Source organism: Nicotiana attenuata, unplaced genomic scaffold (genome assembly GCF_001879085.1).
Source record: "Nicotiana attenuata strain UT unplaced genomic scaffold, NIATTr2, whole genome shotgun sequence".
In the NCBI taxonomy this organism is placed as follows: domain Eukaryota; kingdom Viridiplantae; phylum Streptophyta; class Magnoliopsida; order Solanales; family Solanaceae; genus Nicotiana; species Nicotiana attenuata.
In genome coordinates, this window is record NW_017674507.1 from 19,131 (window position 1) to 34,595 (window position 15,465).

Sequence of the window (15,465 nt, forward strand, 5' to 3'; positions counted from 1 at the left end):
CGAAATAGAACACATACAAATCAAATAATATGCATTATTATAAAAGTTTCAACTTAAAATAAATCGAAATACCTCGATTTAGAATTTTCGGAAAGCAAATAGATCGAAAATTTGACTCCGAAAGCGTGAATCAACAATAACAAGAAGCTCTACTCGAGTGTGGGACCTACGTTCTTCAAGTTTTATGTGCCGGGGGGACCCAAATTTTTTTTTTTTTTTTTTTTTAGTGGCGGACAGTTTTTGGACAGTGGGGGGACCAAGATAGAGGAGTAAAATAATGCTGAAGAAGAAGACGGGTGAAGAAGATGGAGGTTTTTTTATTGAGGGGTATAACGCCAGGTTTTCTGGCGCTATATCAGTGTGTCAGTATAACGCCAAAAAACCAGACGCTATATATTAACGGTGCAGTTACCGTTATTATATAACGCCAGGTTTTCTGGCGTTATACATAATATGGTAACTTTTTTTTTTTACTACCTATTTGTTGTATTTTGTAGTCCAAAATAAATAACATTTTGGTTTCCTGACTCTAAAAATACCCTGGGATCTAACAATGTGTGAAAATGGTGAAAACTCACGGAGCGTCAGTAATGTAACAGAGTATGATTTATGATTGATTGACGTACGCGCTTTTAAAGAAAAAACGTTTATTTATTTATTTATATCAATCAATTCAAAGATTCCTTATTAAATACATGGCCACTAACAGTTGAAACTTCTTCTCCCTCTCTCGATTTGATCCAAACCCCTCTGGCCATTCTTCTGCTTCCTTTGATTTGGTAAGTCACTCACTCCCTTAAATATTTTCTCTTCTTTATTGAATATTTGCTCTTTTAAATCTTTCTTTATCCCCAATAAATTGTTGTTATTGTAGTATTTACGAATTTGTTGCTGTCTCCTTTGGTATCTTACATTTTGACCCTAATTCTTATTGGTTTCTTGTTTGTCTAAGTCGATTCAAAAACCCTAATCCTTTTTCGTAATGACTTTTTCATGATAAGATGTGAATCGTGGATTGGGTTTGCAGTGCATAGAGGCGGATCCAGAACTTGAACTTTATCGGTTCTACGGATTTGATTTATTTGATTCAAAGTCAATTAGGTGTACTTATTTAGTGAATTCTAGTATACTCCCTCCATTTCATTTTATGTGTCTTAGTTTACCGGGCACGTCGTTTGAGAGAAGTAAGAAAGAATTTTGAATCTAGTGGTCTTAAACAAAAGATGTGTTTAATGTACCAAAATTTCCTTGAATCTTGTGGTTAATTATGTCATATGGAATGTTGGAGTTAAAGAGTTACTAAATATAGAAAGAGGCTAAAAGGGAAAGTAACTCCCATAATTTGAAACAGATGGTACACCAAAGTTATTGGGTTCATCTTAACCTCGTAACTAACACCCTACATCCCATTACGTTGTGTCTGCTCTCACTGTAGTTCTTGTGTCTTTTATTTTTATTTTATTTTTCTTATAACGGAGAAATTCCCGGGGCCAGTGGCGCACGGGTCGAAACTAGATGAATGATTGGTGTGCCCCTCTATTGGGTCGAAACTCTTGGTTTGCAGCAGGGTTCAAACCGGTGACGTGTGCCTAACCCACACATCATGTGCTGCACTTTTACCACTTGATTGAAGCCCACTAGATTGAAGCCGGGGGCCTTGTGCCTTTAATTATTACAAGTTGATTGGCATTCCTATCTCTTTCCAATGTGATTGTGGCTCGCGAGTTCTCGTGATCTTGACTGTTAACTCACTAGAAAAAGAAAGAGAAAAAGTGGCTTGTAAACTTCATTTCGTCTTCCAAATTGTCTCTTATCCAAGTGACGTAACCATTTCAATCTAACTAGTTGAAATCGATTGAAACATTTTTCTTTTGAATCCAGATTAGTCCATTTAATACTAGGATGTTACTAGGCTTGACTATTATCTCTAGTAGTAACTAATAATACGGAGTTATTGTTTTGTTCACTGTGATTATTACTCCTTATAACCCAAATCAGGCATACTCATTGTGTCCAGTTTTCTGTTAAAAAGAGCTTCTCACCTATATCTTTCAATACCTATTTTTTGTGTCCGTATAATCAAAAATGTATTGTGAAGCCTACTAATATATCAAAGAAAAAGATCAAATTTCTTCAAAATATTAACTCTATATTGACTTCTAGACTAAATTCTATTTGAATTTAGTTAACTTTTTTTCCAAAACAAAGAGAACAATTTAATTGGAAAGAGAGAGTTCTTGTTAGAGAGTGAACTGGGTAATTAAACAAAAAAACACTTACATGCATATGCGTCAATTTTTGTATTTATGCATGTCCACATTCATAGATATGGTATTTTAACATTGCTAGTTGCAGCAGTGACTCTGACTGGCACTTGAGCTTGATCTAAATCATTGCCGAGAACTTCATGTCCTTGTTGCATGTAATGATGCATTTTGACTTATTCTACTCCTTTCCTTTTTCTGTTCTGGAGGAGGGATCTGATTCTCTTTGAGTTTTCATTAGTCTTTATGATATTCTACGTTTTGATATCAGTCAACCGACTATGTTTTAATCCCAAATTAGTGGGGCCGGCTATTTAAATCTTTTATATCCAATTCTGCTCTATTTTGGACTGATATTGTACTCCTGGTAGAAGATTAAAATGGTGGCTAGAAATGCAGGCCCTTCTCCATTGGATGCCTTTTTGATTTATTATGTCCACAAATGGTTAGGCCTGAAATACGTGAAGCCTCTAGACGCGTGAGGAAACTAGCGAAGATTTTACTACCATTGGAGGATTGGTTAGCCTTGTTTGTGTTTGTGTATGTAATGACCCAGTTTTAAATTATTGAATTATTGGATAAACATTGCAACTACAAATTCATAACTTACAGAAATTATGATGTCCTACTACATAAGTCTCACACAGTAACTGAACGGAGATATGGTTACAAATCAACTAAGACAAACATGAAAATCTTCAATTACACACTTTAACCTTCCACTGCTTCTTTGGTCGTGAAGATCAAAATTTGAAGCATGAGCGGTTGTGCTATTATCCTCTGTTGTGGTTTTGACTCGAGATCAGGGGTTGTTTTGTTCTTTCAGTGATGCATTAGGGATCATGTGAGCAGAAAATGTTTTCCGCATGTGTTTTACGCATCTCCGAGATGACCATTTGCAGAGAAATGTCATTTCAGGAATCACAAACAAAGGAATTGAATTTGGAAAAATGTCTCACATGTCTCATGTTTCTTCACATACATCCCTCTTTCATGAGAACGATATGTTTAAAGTCTAGTGAATGATTTATCCCTTTCCTCCTCTCTACCAAAAAGCTAGTTCCAGACTACATTAGTGAGATTCTGTTTGAAGAATGATCTCTGACTCTATGTATATTGTTTTAAATGGGAGGTTTATATTGAAATGTTCATTTCGGGTAAGCCTTTTATTTTTCCTTGCAATTGCAGTTGTTGTAAACTAGGTCAGTAGAAGTATGTCAGAGATGGAGGATGTCAAAGACCAAATAGATGGAGCAGAAAAGCCAATGCCATCAACCAAACAGGAAGTTGTGTTCACTTCAAGATTTTTGCTTACCATGTTATATTTAAGTTATGGTACAAAGATTTTGACATATATATTTACCATTTGTTATTATAGGAGGAAGTTGTTAAAAAGAAATACGGAGGAATTATGCCAAAGAAACCACCTCTTATCTCTAAGGTAATGAACCCAATGGCATTACTGTCTCTACACTGCTTGTGATTGCTTGTGCTGTGAACTTCCAATGTCGTGGTCAACTTCTGTCTGTTTTAATTAACCCTTGTTGGTTGTCAGGATCATGAACGTGCTTATTTTGATTCTGCTGATTGGGCTCTTGGAAAGGTACTGTTCCTCTCTGTAGTCGCACAATTTCATTGTAGTTGACTCTTCTTTGTCCATACCTTTATTATGGTGATCTCCCAAGCCTTAATGATTGTTGATGATCACAGCAAGGTGTAGCGAAGCCTAAAGGTCCACTCGAGGCACTTCGGCCAAAGTTGCAGGTATCATGTCAATTCCATGCCGTTTCTTTTTGCCTAGAACTGCTTTTGTTAATCGTTCTCTAGTCCTTTCTGCTGCAAAGCACATTAGAGCTTGCAAAGCACTTTGTTTGTATTAATTTTACTCTATTTTGTTTTTATTTTGTGTGGGTAAATGTGGGTTGTTAAGGAAGCGCCAGATGTACCCTTGGGCTGATGTATTTCGTTCTTATTTTGACTCAACAATGATATATATTCTTTATTCCTTTTTTTTTGTTTTTTTTTTTATTGTGGGTGGGTGGGGGGGGGGGGGTTGCAAATGATGAAAATCTTAGTTTTTTTGGCTGCTTGATTGACATTTATACCTGATGTTAAGGAGGCCTTGACAATGGACAGGATAGTGGTTTTGCATGTTTAACATGTCCTATTAGGGTATCTTTTTGACTTGTGTATGGATGTACAAAATGTGATACATTGCACTTCAAGATGGATGAGAGTGACATGATTGCCCTGTTTGATTCCACGAGTGTTAAGCATTTCCTTTGTGAGCTTTGTCATTCACTTCTGACGTTTCTATCTGAACTTTTCTAATTTAGCCGACGAATCAACAAACTCGATACCGCAAGTCGCCTTATGCTCCATCTGAGGGTGAAGGTATGCAAGATGATTTTCTTAATATATTTACTGTTGCTCCCGTGAAATTTCTGGTTTGGGGATTGACAACCCTATTACAGCTCAAGTAAATGAGATCTGTCCATGAGAATTAAATGGTCTATCCTTTTTTTTTTGGACGGAAGGTGCACAAAACATTCGGGGGTTGATGGCTTAGTTATACAGTGATGTTAATGCATGGATTGTTATACGGAGATTTGGTGAATAATAATATGAAGATTTTTATGTGGAGTATTAATAATATGGGGATTGTTATATGAATATGCATGGATTGTTATATGGTTAATAAATGATATGGGATTGTTAATTAGGGATTATTACCTATTGTGAGGGCATTTTTGTCGTAGATGCTCTTATCCGTGTATTAGCAATACACAGATTACTTATTACACCTTCTATCCCGCATAAATTAGTCATATAATTCCCGTATAAATTATTCCCATACTGTTTATACAACGTTAAGTTTTTGGTGTTAAACTCCACATAAGTTATGTGGAGTTTCTCGAAATCAAACGTTGTATTGGTTATACGGAGATTAACTATTAATGCAGGATTTTGTACTTTATAGCAAACGTTGTATAAAACAACCATACATGCCCTCATTTTTCTTTTACATTTTTTTCTTCAATTATTGTTCTTTCAACTCAAAATCTTTCAAAAGTAAGCAAAAAAAAAAAAAAAGAAGTTATGGACAACATCAGAGGATTTAAAATGAAAATCATGGGTCGGAGATGAAATTGTGTTAATCGGCTGTGTAACTGTCAAATTTGAGTTACCATTACTTTTTCATCATCTGTCTTTAAGTTTTGTAGCCTCACAGTCTCTCTTCCCTCTTCTAGATGGAAGCAATGCGCCACCAGAGGATGCAACTGCAAATGAATGAAAGCGGATAATGGCCCTTCGAGCTTGTGATATTGTTCATTGTTATTACATGTATGAGCAATTTCTCTTCAGTATTAAGAAAGCAAAATCAAAGAGTGAGGTGTTTTCCTGTTTATTTGAGGCAACCAAATCAGTAGCTGTGGTGTTGTAACTTTGGAGTTATACTTTCTGTGATCCTCCATTTATATATGACTTTACAGTTACTGTGTAATGGTACGGAGGTTTGGCTTTGGTAGCAAGAACTGCCTAATAAAAATTGTTATGTCTTTGATGTTACTTGGAAATGTTAGCATTCTTTCTAGAAATAGACTGAAGGTTAAACATGAATGTTAGTATTAGTGTATTCTAGTTCTGTGCATACGAGTAGCAGAAGAAATTAGGGGAAATGCATAAGTTGCGTCCTGTTATTGTCCAAGGTCACTTACACATTATAGTTTACGCCCCCCCCCAAACTTAAAGTTTAATCGACAGCCACTTGAGACATATGTAACCAGTCACTGTGGAAGGTGTTACACACTCGCCCCTTATGTGTTTGCCACATACTGCCACGTTAGATATAATTTGATTTTACCTTTTTCACGTCTTTTTTCTTTATATCAATTTTTATTTTATTTAGTCATTTTTGCTTTCATTTCCGCCGATATCAACGTCGGATGTGCTGCTGCTCGCTATCAATTTTGAGCTGGGTTGTTCATGCCAGTAGATTAGCACTTTTGAATGAACCAATTGCTTTGATGACTCTAACACCAAAGAGCATGATCTCCTTTGCTTCTGCCGCCGATAGTAAGCTACGAAAACTCTTTCGATATGGTGAGTGGGTGGTCTTACATGGCAAAAATTTGCGCGGCGTGGCGCCGCTTCTAGTTGGTCTTTAAAGAATATCGTCGATGTTGACTTTGTTACCAAAATAGGCCATACGTATTTATTAGGCGAGCCAAATGACATATATGCTCTCCGGATATAAATATATATCCTCGCACCGAAATAAGTTAGATTATGTGAGAGCTAGGTTATACCTACATGGTCGAATTGACAACCAATTTAAATATATTGGTAGAATGCGTACACTTTAAATCCTACCGGGTTGTCATAGTCGTGCACATTTGAATAAAATAAGTAGTTTGAATAAAACATGAAACCGTACCGTTTTATCATAACTTGCCTGCGATCCTTCTGATATATTTTTTATTCTTATTTCGTAATTTTAAAATTATAACCTGATACATTTTGTGTGTTGTGCAATAAGATACCTAGGTTAGATACAACATAAAGTCCTATCAATTTGTCATAACTTAGTGCACAGGCAATTCACCGATTTTAGTTGCTCTTGCCACAATCGTATGGTATTTTGGTCTGCATTGTTTCATTAAACGCGTCTATACATATTGGGGTCATTCCAGTAATATTATTAATTTCAGGGACAAATTAAAATCTAAAGACTAGCCCAAAAAAGTGTGAAAATAGTACGGGCGCCTGTTTTCGGATTGGTAATTGAAAAATTGCCAGCGTTTGCAAAGTCATTAAAAAATAGCCATTATTCTGCGGCAACACGGAAAGTTCCAGCATAATATACTGGAGACTGATGCACCTGTGTATGAACTTCCAGCATATTATGTTGGAATTCCAACACACGAAAAGTTCCAACATAATATACTGGAGATTGGAGCACCTGTGTATGAACTTTCAGTAATTATGCTGGACCAGTATATTATATTGGAACTCCAGTATATTATGCTGGAACTCCAGTATATTATGTTGGAATATTTTTTCCGATTTTGAACAGTGTTTTCGTTCGGATTTATCTTTACATGAAAAGTGGCTAAATTTCGATTACTTTTGAAACTGTGTCTATTTTTCAATTACCACTTGTAGATCTGGCTATTTTTTAATTTCACCCCCCAAAAAGTCTCTTAGAGGAATACTATAGTTGAAATCAAATATACTACTACATTTCTTATGTAATTTTTCGGTCTTGATTAATTCTTGACGCAAAAATCTGTTATTACAGTCTGATAAAAATAACTTTTGAATGTATATATACATGATAGTAATTTATTCCTTCTGTATTTAATAGAAACTAGTCTTAGCGTACGTGCGTTGTGCGTGTATCATATCTTGATGAATACAAAATTTTTAAAATGTTATAATGTGTTTCAGTTTATAAACTAAATTTTAAAAACATATAAATTTTAAAAAAATGATGAATATTGATCTTATTTAGCTAGATCAACATTTTTTTTTTAAAAACTGCAATTAAATAAGTATCTTTTTGATATTGTGATGAACTCAATCATTATAAAATTATGAGTAAAAAGATATATTTAAATTATATATCAAGTCTCAATTTATATTCAAGCATTTGTCGCCTATGACAACTTTTTTTTTTGGTTACTTCCTTTTGAATTCTTGGAAGGAAATATAGAGAGAATATCTTACTTCAGCTCTACTCACTTATATGCCCATTAAAATGTAAAATCTCTTGTACCTAAGAGGATTATTAGACGATGCTATCCCAAAAGTGTAAAACTATATTTCTTAATAATATAAGCTACTAAATGCTGCAAAAGGCCTTTTGTCCAAAACCTATACAGGCATATATATAACCAAATACAATAAATTTATAATAAAATCAAATACGATAATAAGACCAAGTACCATAGTTTAAATTAAGCCAGTTGAGTCTCGTCTTATATAAGAGTGGACAATAAAACTATTATCATAATTACTAACTTAGATTGACCCAATCAACTGTTCATCTAACTTACGACATGAAAAAATGGAACAATAAACTGATATTTGACGTGTATATATAACAAAAAATATCTTTATAACCAAAAATCTCACAAATACAATTCAGAATGAAAAAATACACCAGCACGACTCATTTTGATTCAAAGTGCATTAGAAACAAATGAATAAACATACAAAGCAGGTTAAAGGAAAAATAGGAACTTGACTACTGATGTACTTACCTTCAACTAAAAATTTTATAATACACAATAAAAATACAGACATTGCAATGTTGACATTGCATGATACAAAATGCAATGATCTAAAAACCTATGCAAAATTATAAATAAGTAATTTTAAACTGATAATCATACATGAAATATTTTAGTCAAAAATTAAAACTGACAAGCACAAACAAATTTATCTTTCAAACGTCGACAAAAAAAAAATGAAATGTTGGCTTCGTTTTATAGAAGTGTTCCTCCTTATTTTAAATGGTTTTGATTTTACAATTCTAGAAAATAAAATTGACTAAGTTTGGTAAAAGAATTTTAAACCTAAACTGACATTAATTTCTTCATTAAAAATTGACTTTGTATCTTACGGCAATTATGGTAGAATAATATTAAACCTAGTGACATTAATTGCTTCTCCTTATTGGATTCTTATTTGAAAATTTTGAAAAACAAAAATTAGCTTTAAATTGTATCCTACGACAATTATAACCAAACATTAAAAAAAAAAGTAAACATAAACTAACATTACTTGCTGAGCAACTTTGGTAAAAGAATCATAAACCTAAAATGACACTAATACTATGAAAAACCGACCTTTGATAAAATAATATAATAGTAAAACCTAATGTGATATTAATTGCTGAAATTTTGGTTTTTCCAATTCTTTGTGTTTATAATTACAGTTTTATCCGACATAAAATATACTTATAAAGAATTAAAAAAGCGAACGACATTTCACTAAAGGCCTTCGTACTTTTAATATAGTATAGATAGATATAGATAAGATTAAGTGTTCAGTAAAATTACTTCTATGATCGTGCGAAGAAATTTACTAGTTAGAATATAATTCCCGTACAGCCCGGATCCAATTGACATACAAGTCCAATTATAATACTCATAGTCACACGCCACTTTTACGAATTTAAGATACGCTACTGTTTGCCGTGCATGAAAACGAAAGGATTACATTTACTGATGCAAACTACATTTCGATAGACAAACTGCTACTAAAAAAACATGAAGTAGTTAACCACTAATAAGGTAAACAAAAGAAACACAAAAAGCAGAAAAACCGAAAGTAAAAGAAACCTATAATTAACACCACTATAAATTAAAGTTAACTTCACTTAGTCTTGGACTTGTTTTCTTCAGCAACAGTAGTAAAATAACTAACTACAGCTTTAGTTCCTTCAGCAATGCCATGTTTCCCAAGTTCTCCAGGCAACACTATCTTCACAGCACCCTGAATCTCCCTCGACGAAAACGTTGTCCTCCCTACGTACGTTGACAACGTTGCTGCTGCCTGTGCAATTCTTTCAAACATGTCTCCCATCACATTGTCCAATATGGTCATAGCTTTTGATGATATTCCCATATCTGGATGTACTTGCTTCATTACCTTATAAATATATCTGCCATATCCTACTTTGTCTCTCTTCTTTTTCTTCCTCTTCTTGCCTTCTTTTTCATTCTTTCTTGGTTTCTTTTACTTCCATTTCTCTTCTTCTTGTTGTTGTTTATTTTCTTTCTCTTGAGTTTCGTCAGCAAGTGGTGTGACAACTACTTGGATGGTTTCTTCTACCAATTCCTTGGCTGTGACTGTGGTATTCTTTTGTTACTCTTCTTTGGTGCCATATTGATTTGAGATGGTGTTTCTTGAGATTACTGCAGGATTTATGGAGTGAGATGTTCAACTGTCAAGAGCGAACAGTTAAAGATTTCGTGGGTGAAAAGCGAATATGGTAAAAGACGAATATGGCGGAGAAAGTTAAAGATTACGTGGGTTAAGTATGGATATACACCAAGAAAACGGTTGTGGCATAGGAGTCAACATAAATTCTCTCAAGGATCAAATATATCCCTTTACTTTCGGATATTGTCTATATTTAACCTCCATTATACTATTCGGTTACCCCTACCATTATGTCACGACCCAAATCTTCCCCCGAAAGACATCGTGAAGGCACCTAGTCTCTACGACTAGGTAAGCCTAACATTTGCGGGATAACGAAAATGAAGAAAAAACAAAATTTAACAACTAACTGCAACAGATAATTAAATAACCGATAAAAATGCCGCTCAGCATGTACAATAACCAACACTCGAGTATACACAGTATTCCCAAAACTCGGAACATCGATAAGTCACAAGCTACGGAAGAAAACTAGTATCTCTATGCACCAGAGTCTAAGACAAAGTACGGAAAGGTAAATAACATATGAGGGAATAGAGGGGACTCGAGGTCTACGGACGCGACATATATACGTTGAAGTCTCCAAACTGTCACTGCTCACTGATGACGTGGCTGAAAAGAAGTACCCGGATCTGCACATAAAGATGTGCAGTAGAGTAGCATGAGTACACCACAACGGTACCAATAAGTGTCACGATCCAAAATTCAACTAGTCGTGATGGCACCTAACCCAACCTGCTAGGTAAGCCAATTAACAACTACCCAATTCCAATAAAATCTAATAAGACAATTAAAAGAAAATATCTGAATCTTATACATTTCCCAAGGACTGGCAGTACAAATCATGAGCCTCTAAGATCTGAATTTACAAAGTTGGTATGAAATAAATACATCATCTGTTCGAAATGTACATAAACAGATTTTTATAAGTCAATGGCTACCATGAACAAGAGGCAGCTACATCCGGAGCACAGGTACGTCTTCAATTCCGGCTTCTGTCCACCGCATCAACATCAACATCCAACATCTGCACGCAAGGTGCAGAAGTGTTATATGAGTACAACCGACCCCATGTACTCAATAAGTAACTAACCTAACCTTAGGTTGAAAGTGGTGACAAGACTGAACAAAGGTCGGGTCCGACACCAATAGCCAACAACAATTCATAACAACATAATGCAAGTAATAAAAGAAGTATCTCAGAAATAGAATGCTCAGCCCGTTCACAGTTCCAGAAAATAGGCATGCTTTTCAAGTATCTTAGTGAAAACCCAAATCTTTTACCGAAATTGCCAAAAATATGAGTAAGCTTGAATACTTTGATTTTCCCAAAAATCCTTTCAACAATAAATAAGATGTTTCATTTTCAGATCGTGTGAGGAAAGTACATCTCTATGCCTACATGTCAAGATACAGGTAAAATCATGAATGTCACCAAAATCGGGTAGCAGAAGGAAATACATCACTAAGCATGTATCTCAAGTGCGCATGTCAAATGCAATGTATCTCAGTGATGAACTCATGTACTCACACTCTTAGAGTACTGAATCTCACTGTCTCGCATTCTCTCTCACATGCTCAATACTCACCACACTCAGTTACTCAGCACTATACAATACCTGCTGTGGCGTGCAACCCGATCCACATATAGATATCCATAAGTCCCGTTGCGGCGTGCAACCTGATTCCCCCCCCCCACACACACAACACACACACACACACACACACACACACACACACACACACACACACACATAATATATATATAATATATATATATATATATATATATATAGCCATAAGGCCCATTGCGGCGTGCAACCCGATACACATATATCTAGCCATAAGGGTCTTTGCGGCGTGCAACCTGATTCACATATATATAGCCACGAGGCCCGTTGCACCGAGCAACCCGATCCACATATATATACGCTCACTAGAGGTGTGTACAGATTCCGGAGGGGCTCCTTCAGCCCAAGCACTATAAAAAGCCAATCATGGCATAAATCAGTAAAACATGCTGCGGCATGCAGCCCGCTCGATGTCCTCACCATCATGCCCTCGACCTCACTCAGTCATAAAACTCTCCAGTCTCTTGGGCTCACAATGCCATGAAACTAGCCCAAAAATGATGATATGATGTGTCAATGAATAACAACAGAGACTGAGATATGATATGAAATGAATGAACATGACTGAGTATGAAATTGCAACGTAAGAAAATTATTCAATAGCAGAAATGACCTCAATGGGTCCCAACAGAATGAACATGTAGCCTACACATGGCTTCTAACATGGATCAAGGTTTAATAGCTCAAGTACTTAGAAATTTCATGGTTACAGGTAAGGTTAGGTAACTACACGTACCACAGAAATAGCGGAGTCACAATTCACATGGTGAACGCCCTCGCACCCGTCACCTAGCATGTGCATCACCTCCACACAAAACAAATAACACGTAATTTGGGGTTTCATACCCTCAGCACAAAGTTTAGAAGTGTTACATACCTTGAACAAGCCAAATCCGATACCGAGCAAGCCAAACGATCTCCAAAAATGCCATCCCACGCGTACTGACCTACGTCTGGCTCAAAACTAGCCAAAAGAAACTCAAATACATCAAATAATTCCAAAGGAAACAAACCTAATCGATAAAGGTCTAATCTTTAATCAGAATCTCAAAATCGACCAAAAACTCAAACCCGGGCCCGCGCCTCGAAACCCGACAAAACTCACGAAATCCGACAACCTATTCAATTACGAGTCTGACCATACTAGTTTCACTCAAATCCGACTCCAAATCGATGTTCAAAACTCAAAAATTCACTTTATGAATTTTAGACAACCCCCCCCCCCCCCCCCCAAATTTCACTTTTGAAATCATCAACCAATTGCCAAAAACGAATATAGATTCATGAAATATAATAAAAAATAAGTAGAGAACACTTATTCCAATCCATGTGGTGAAATCACTTCAAAAATCGTCCAAATCTGAGCTCCTTAACTCAAAATATGACCAAATGAACAAACCCTTGATTTATATGCTTCTGCCCAGCTGTTCTGTCGCGATTCTCGTGCCAAACGATCCTGAAACACACTTTAATCCCTCCAATGGATTCCTTGTGAAATTCCAGTCAAGTTAGGCTTTTAAATCACTCCATTTGACCTTATAATGAAGGAGATATGTTGGTTTTAATATTTGCAAATAGTACCGATTTTTAAATACGAAGTCAATGGTAATTTCGTAATTAATCTGAAAAATGCGGTAACCAAATTCTTAGTAAAATGATCATAAACTCCTCACACGATGTCCAAATTCGATGATTCTTTTTGCTATGGCTCCGTAATTACTATACGGATCTAATGATTTAATCAAAATAGAAATTGGAGCTCATTTACTTAATGTGGTACCATTTATGCTTGAAGAAACGACGTCGAAACATAAAAAAACAAGCGCAACACAACCAAATCCATCTGAAACAAACCGGAGCCTCTCGGGACCCGGTCCGAACATACCAACAAGTCCTATAACATAACACGGACCCACTCGAGGCCTCAAATCACACATAACAACATCGAAACGATGAATCACACCTCAAATCAAACTTAATGAACTTTTGAACTTTCGACTTTCGAAAACTCGCGCCGAAACATATCAAATCAACTCGAAATGAACTCAATTTTTGCACACAAGTCCCAAATGACATATCGAAGTTATTCCAATTCCCGAAACCACAATCCGAAAACGATATCCTCAAAGTCAACTCCCGATCAAACTTATGAACTTTCCAAACCTTTGAAATTTTTTAACTTTCGCCAATTTGTGCCGAAATCTTCTAAAGACATCCAAATGAAAATCCGGGCATATGCCCGAGTCCAAAATCCCCATCCCAACCTAACAGAATCATCAAAACTCCATTCCGGGGTAAAATTCACAAAAGTCAAATTTGGTCAACTCTTCCAACTTAAAGCTTCAACAATAAAATTCATTCTTCCAAATCGATTCCGAATAACCTGAAAACCAAAGCCGACGATTTACACAAGTCATAATACATCATACGATGCTTCTCAAGACTTCAAATAGCTGAACGGAATACCAATGCTCAAAACGACCGGTCGGGTCGTTACATCCTCCCCCACTTAAAATACGTTCGTCATCGAACGTGCCAAGAGTTATTTCAAAGCCATCAAACTGCCTTGTAACCTTATCATGCACATACCCGGGGGTGATCCCATGTCACCCTAATCCATATAGGCCCGACCATGCAACACAACTAAAGATCTTTAATCCAACCTTAGCCCATAAACCTTGGAACCCAATTTCCAATATTCGGAACCTTACAAGACCCGAATATCGCACCCACACACCGTGTAGGTCTGGACAAGCTGTATCAAGCCATAACCATAGCCCAAGATGCAATCACATGATATACCACATAACTCAAATACTCATAGCAATAATTTCCGAACACAATACTGCTCGAAACATACCCAGTACTGGTAATAAACCTCTTATCAAACAAAACCTCACTCTACTGACAAGCCACACCAATATTACACAGATCCACAAACCGTGCAATCCGTGCACCAATACACAACAATTCAAATGTTCTCAATCATGAAAAATGACTCAAACGAGAGAACCGTCCCGCAGGCTCAATAAGTACCGCCACAACGAAATGCTAAAAAAACCATCACACACGATAGAATATAACACACAAACCTAACACAAAGGATCATATCTCAACATAACTCCGCTACAATGCGTGACCCCATCCAAATATTGGTCCATATGCAATACTTCAAGCCACCCTGCTCAAATCAATAACCACGCGCACTTCGACATCAAGTAACCAAGGTGCATTAGCATAACCACGTAGAAGCAAATAACGCAATGCCACACAAGCCCGAAAGAACATAACCAATGCGCAATTAATCATGCAACACCCAAATACCCATTTCGCTCAAATTGCGCTATAAGGCCAATAGAACCGCACCATATGTGCATATAACCAACAAATCACAACCCATCGTAGCATAGACAAGTAACACATAGATCATATCAAAACATGAATAAGCTCAACTCTAACCGAATGACACATCCCTTAATAGTAGCAGTACAGAGTCAACTAATCCGACTCAGTGTAGAATACACATCCTCATTGGGCCTACCAATGGCCCCCAGAACAATCCTGGTCATCCACAAATAGATACATAACGCTCCGAAAGTCTACAATCACTGAACCAT

General features: G+C 36.2%; 2 protein-coding genes across 2 annotated transcripts; one reads left to right on the forward strand and one right to left on the reverse strand.

Annotated features, from left to right (window-relative positions):
- Positions 1–671: 671 nt before the first annotated feature.
- LOC109218791 lies at positions 672–5,834 on the forward strand. The gene is made up of 7 exons (XM_019383176.1): positions 672–779; positions 3,453–3,550; positions 3,643–3,705; positions 3,820–3,867; positions 3,975–4,028; positions 4,601–4,658; positions 5,516–5,834. Exons 2-7 carry the CDS (start codon positions 3,479–3,481, stop codon positions 5,557–5,559), a joined length of 339 nt encoding a protein of 112 aa, XP_019238721.1. The 5' UTR covers positions 672–779; positions 3,453–3,478; the 3' UTR covers positions 5,560–5,834.
- Positions 5,835–9,546: 3,712 nt separating this feature from the next.
- Positions 9,547–10,118, reverse strand: LOC109218790 (histone H2B.2-like). Its single transcript, XM_019383174.1, has one exon. The coding sequence runs from the start codon at positions 9,918–9,920 to the stop codon at positions 9,648–9,650; it is 273 nt and encodes a 90-aa protein (XP_019238719.1). The 5' UTR covers positions 9,921–10,118; the 3' UTR covers positions 9,547–9,647.
- Positions 10,119–15,465: the final 5,347 nt, after the last annotated feature.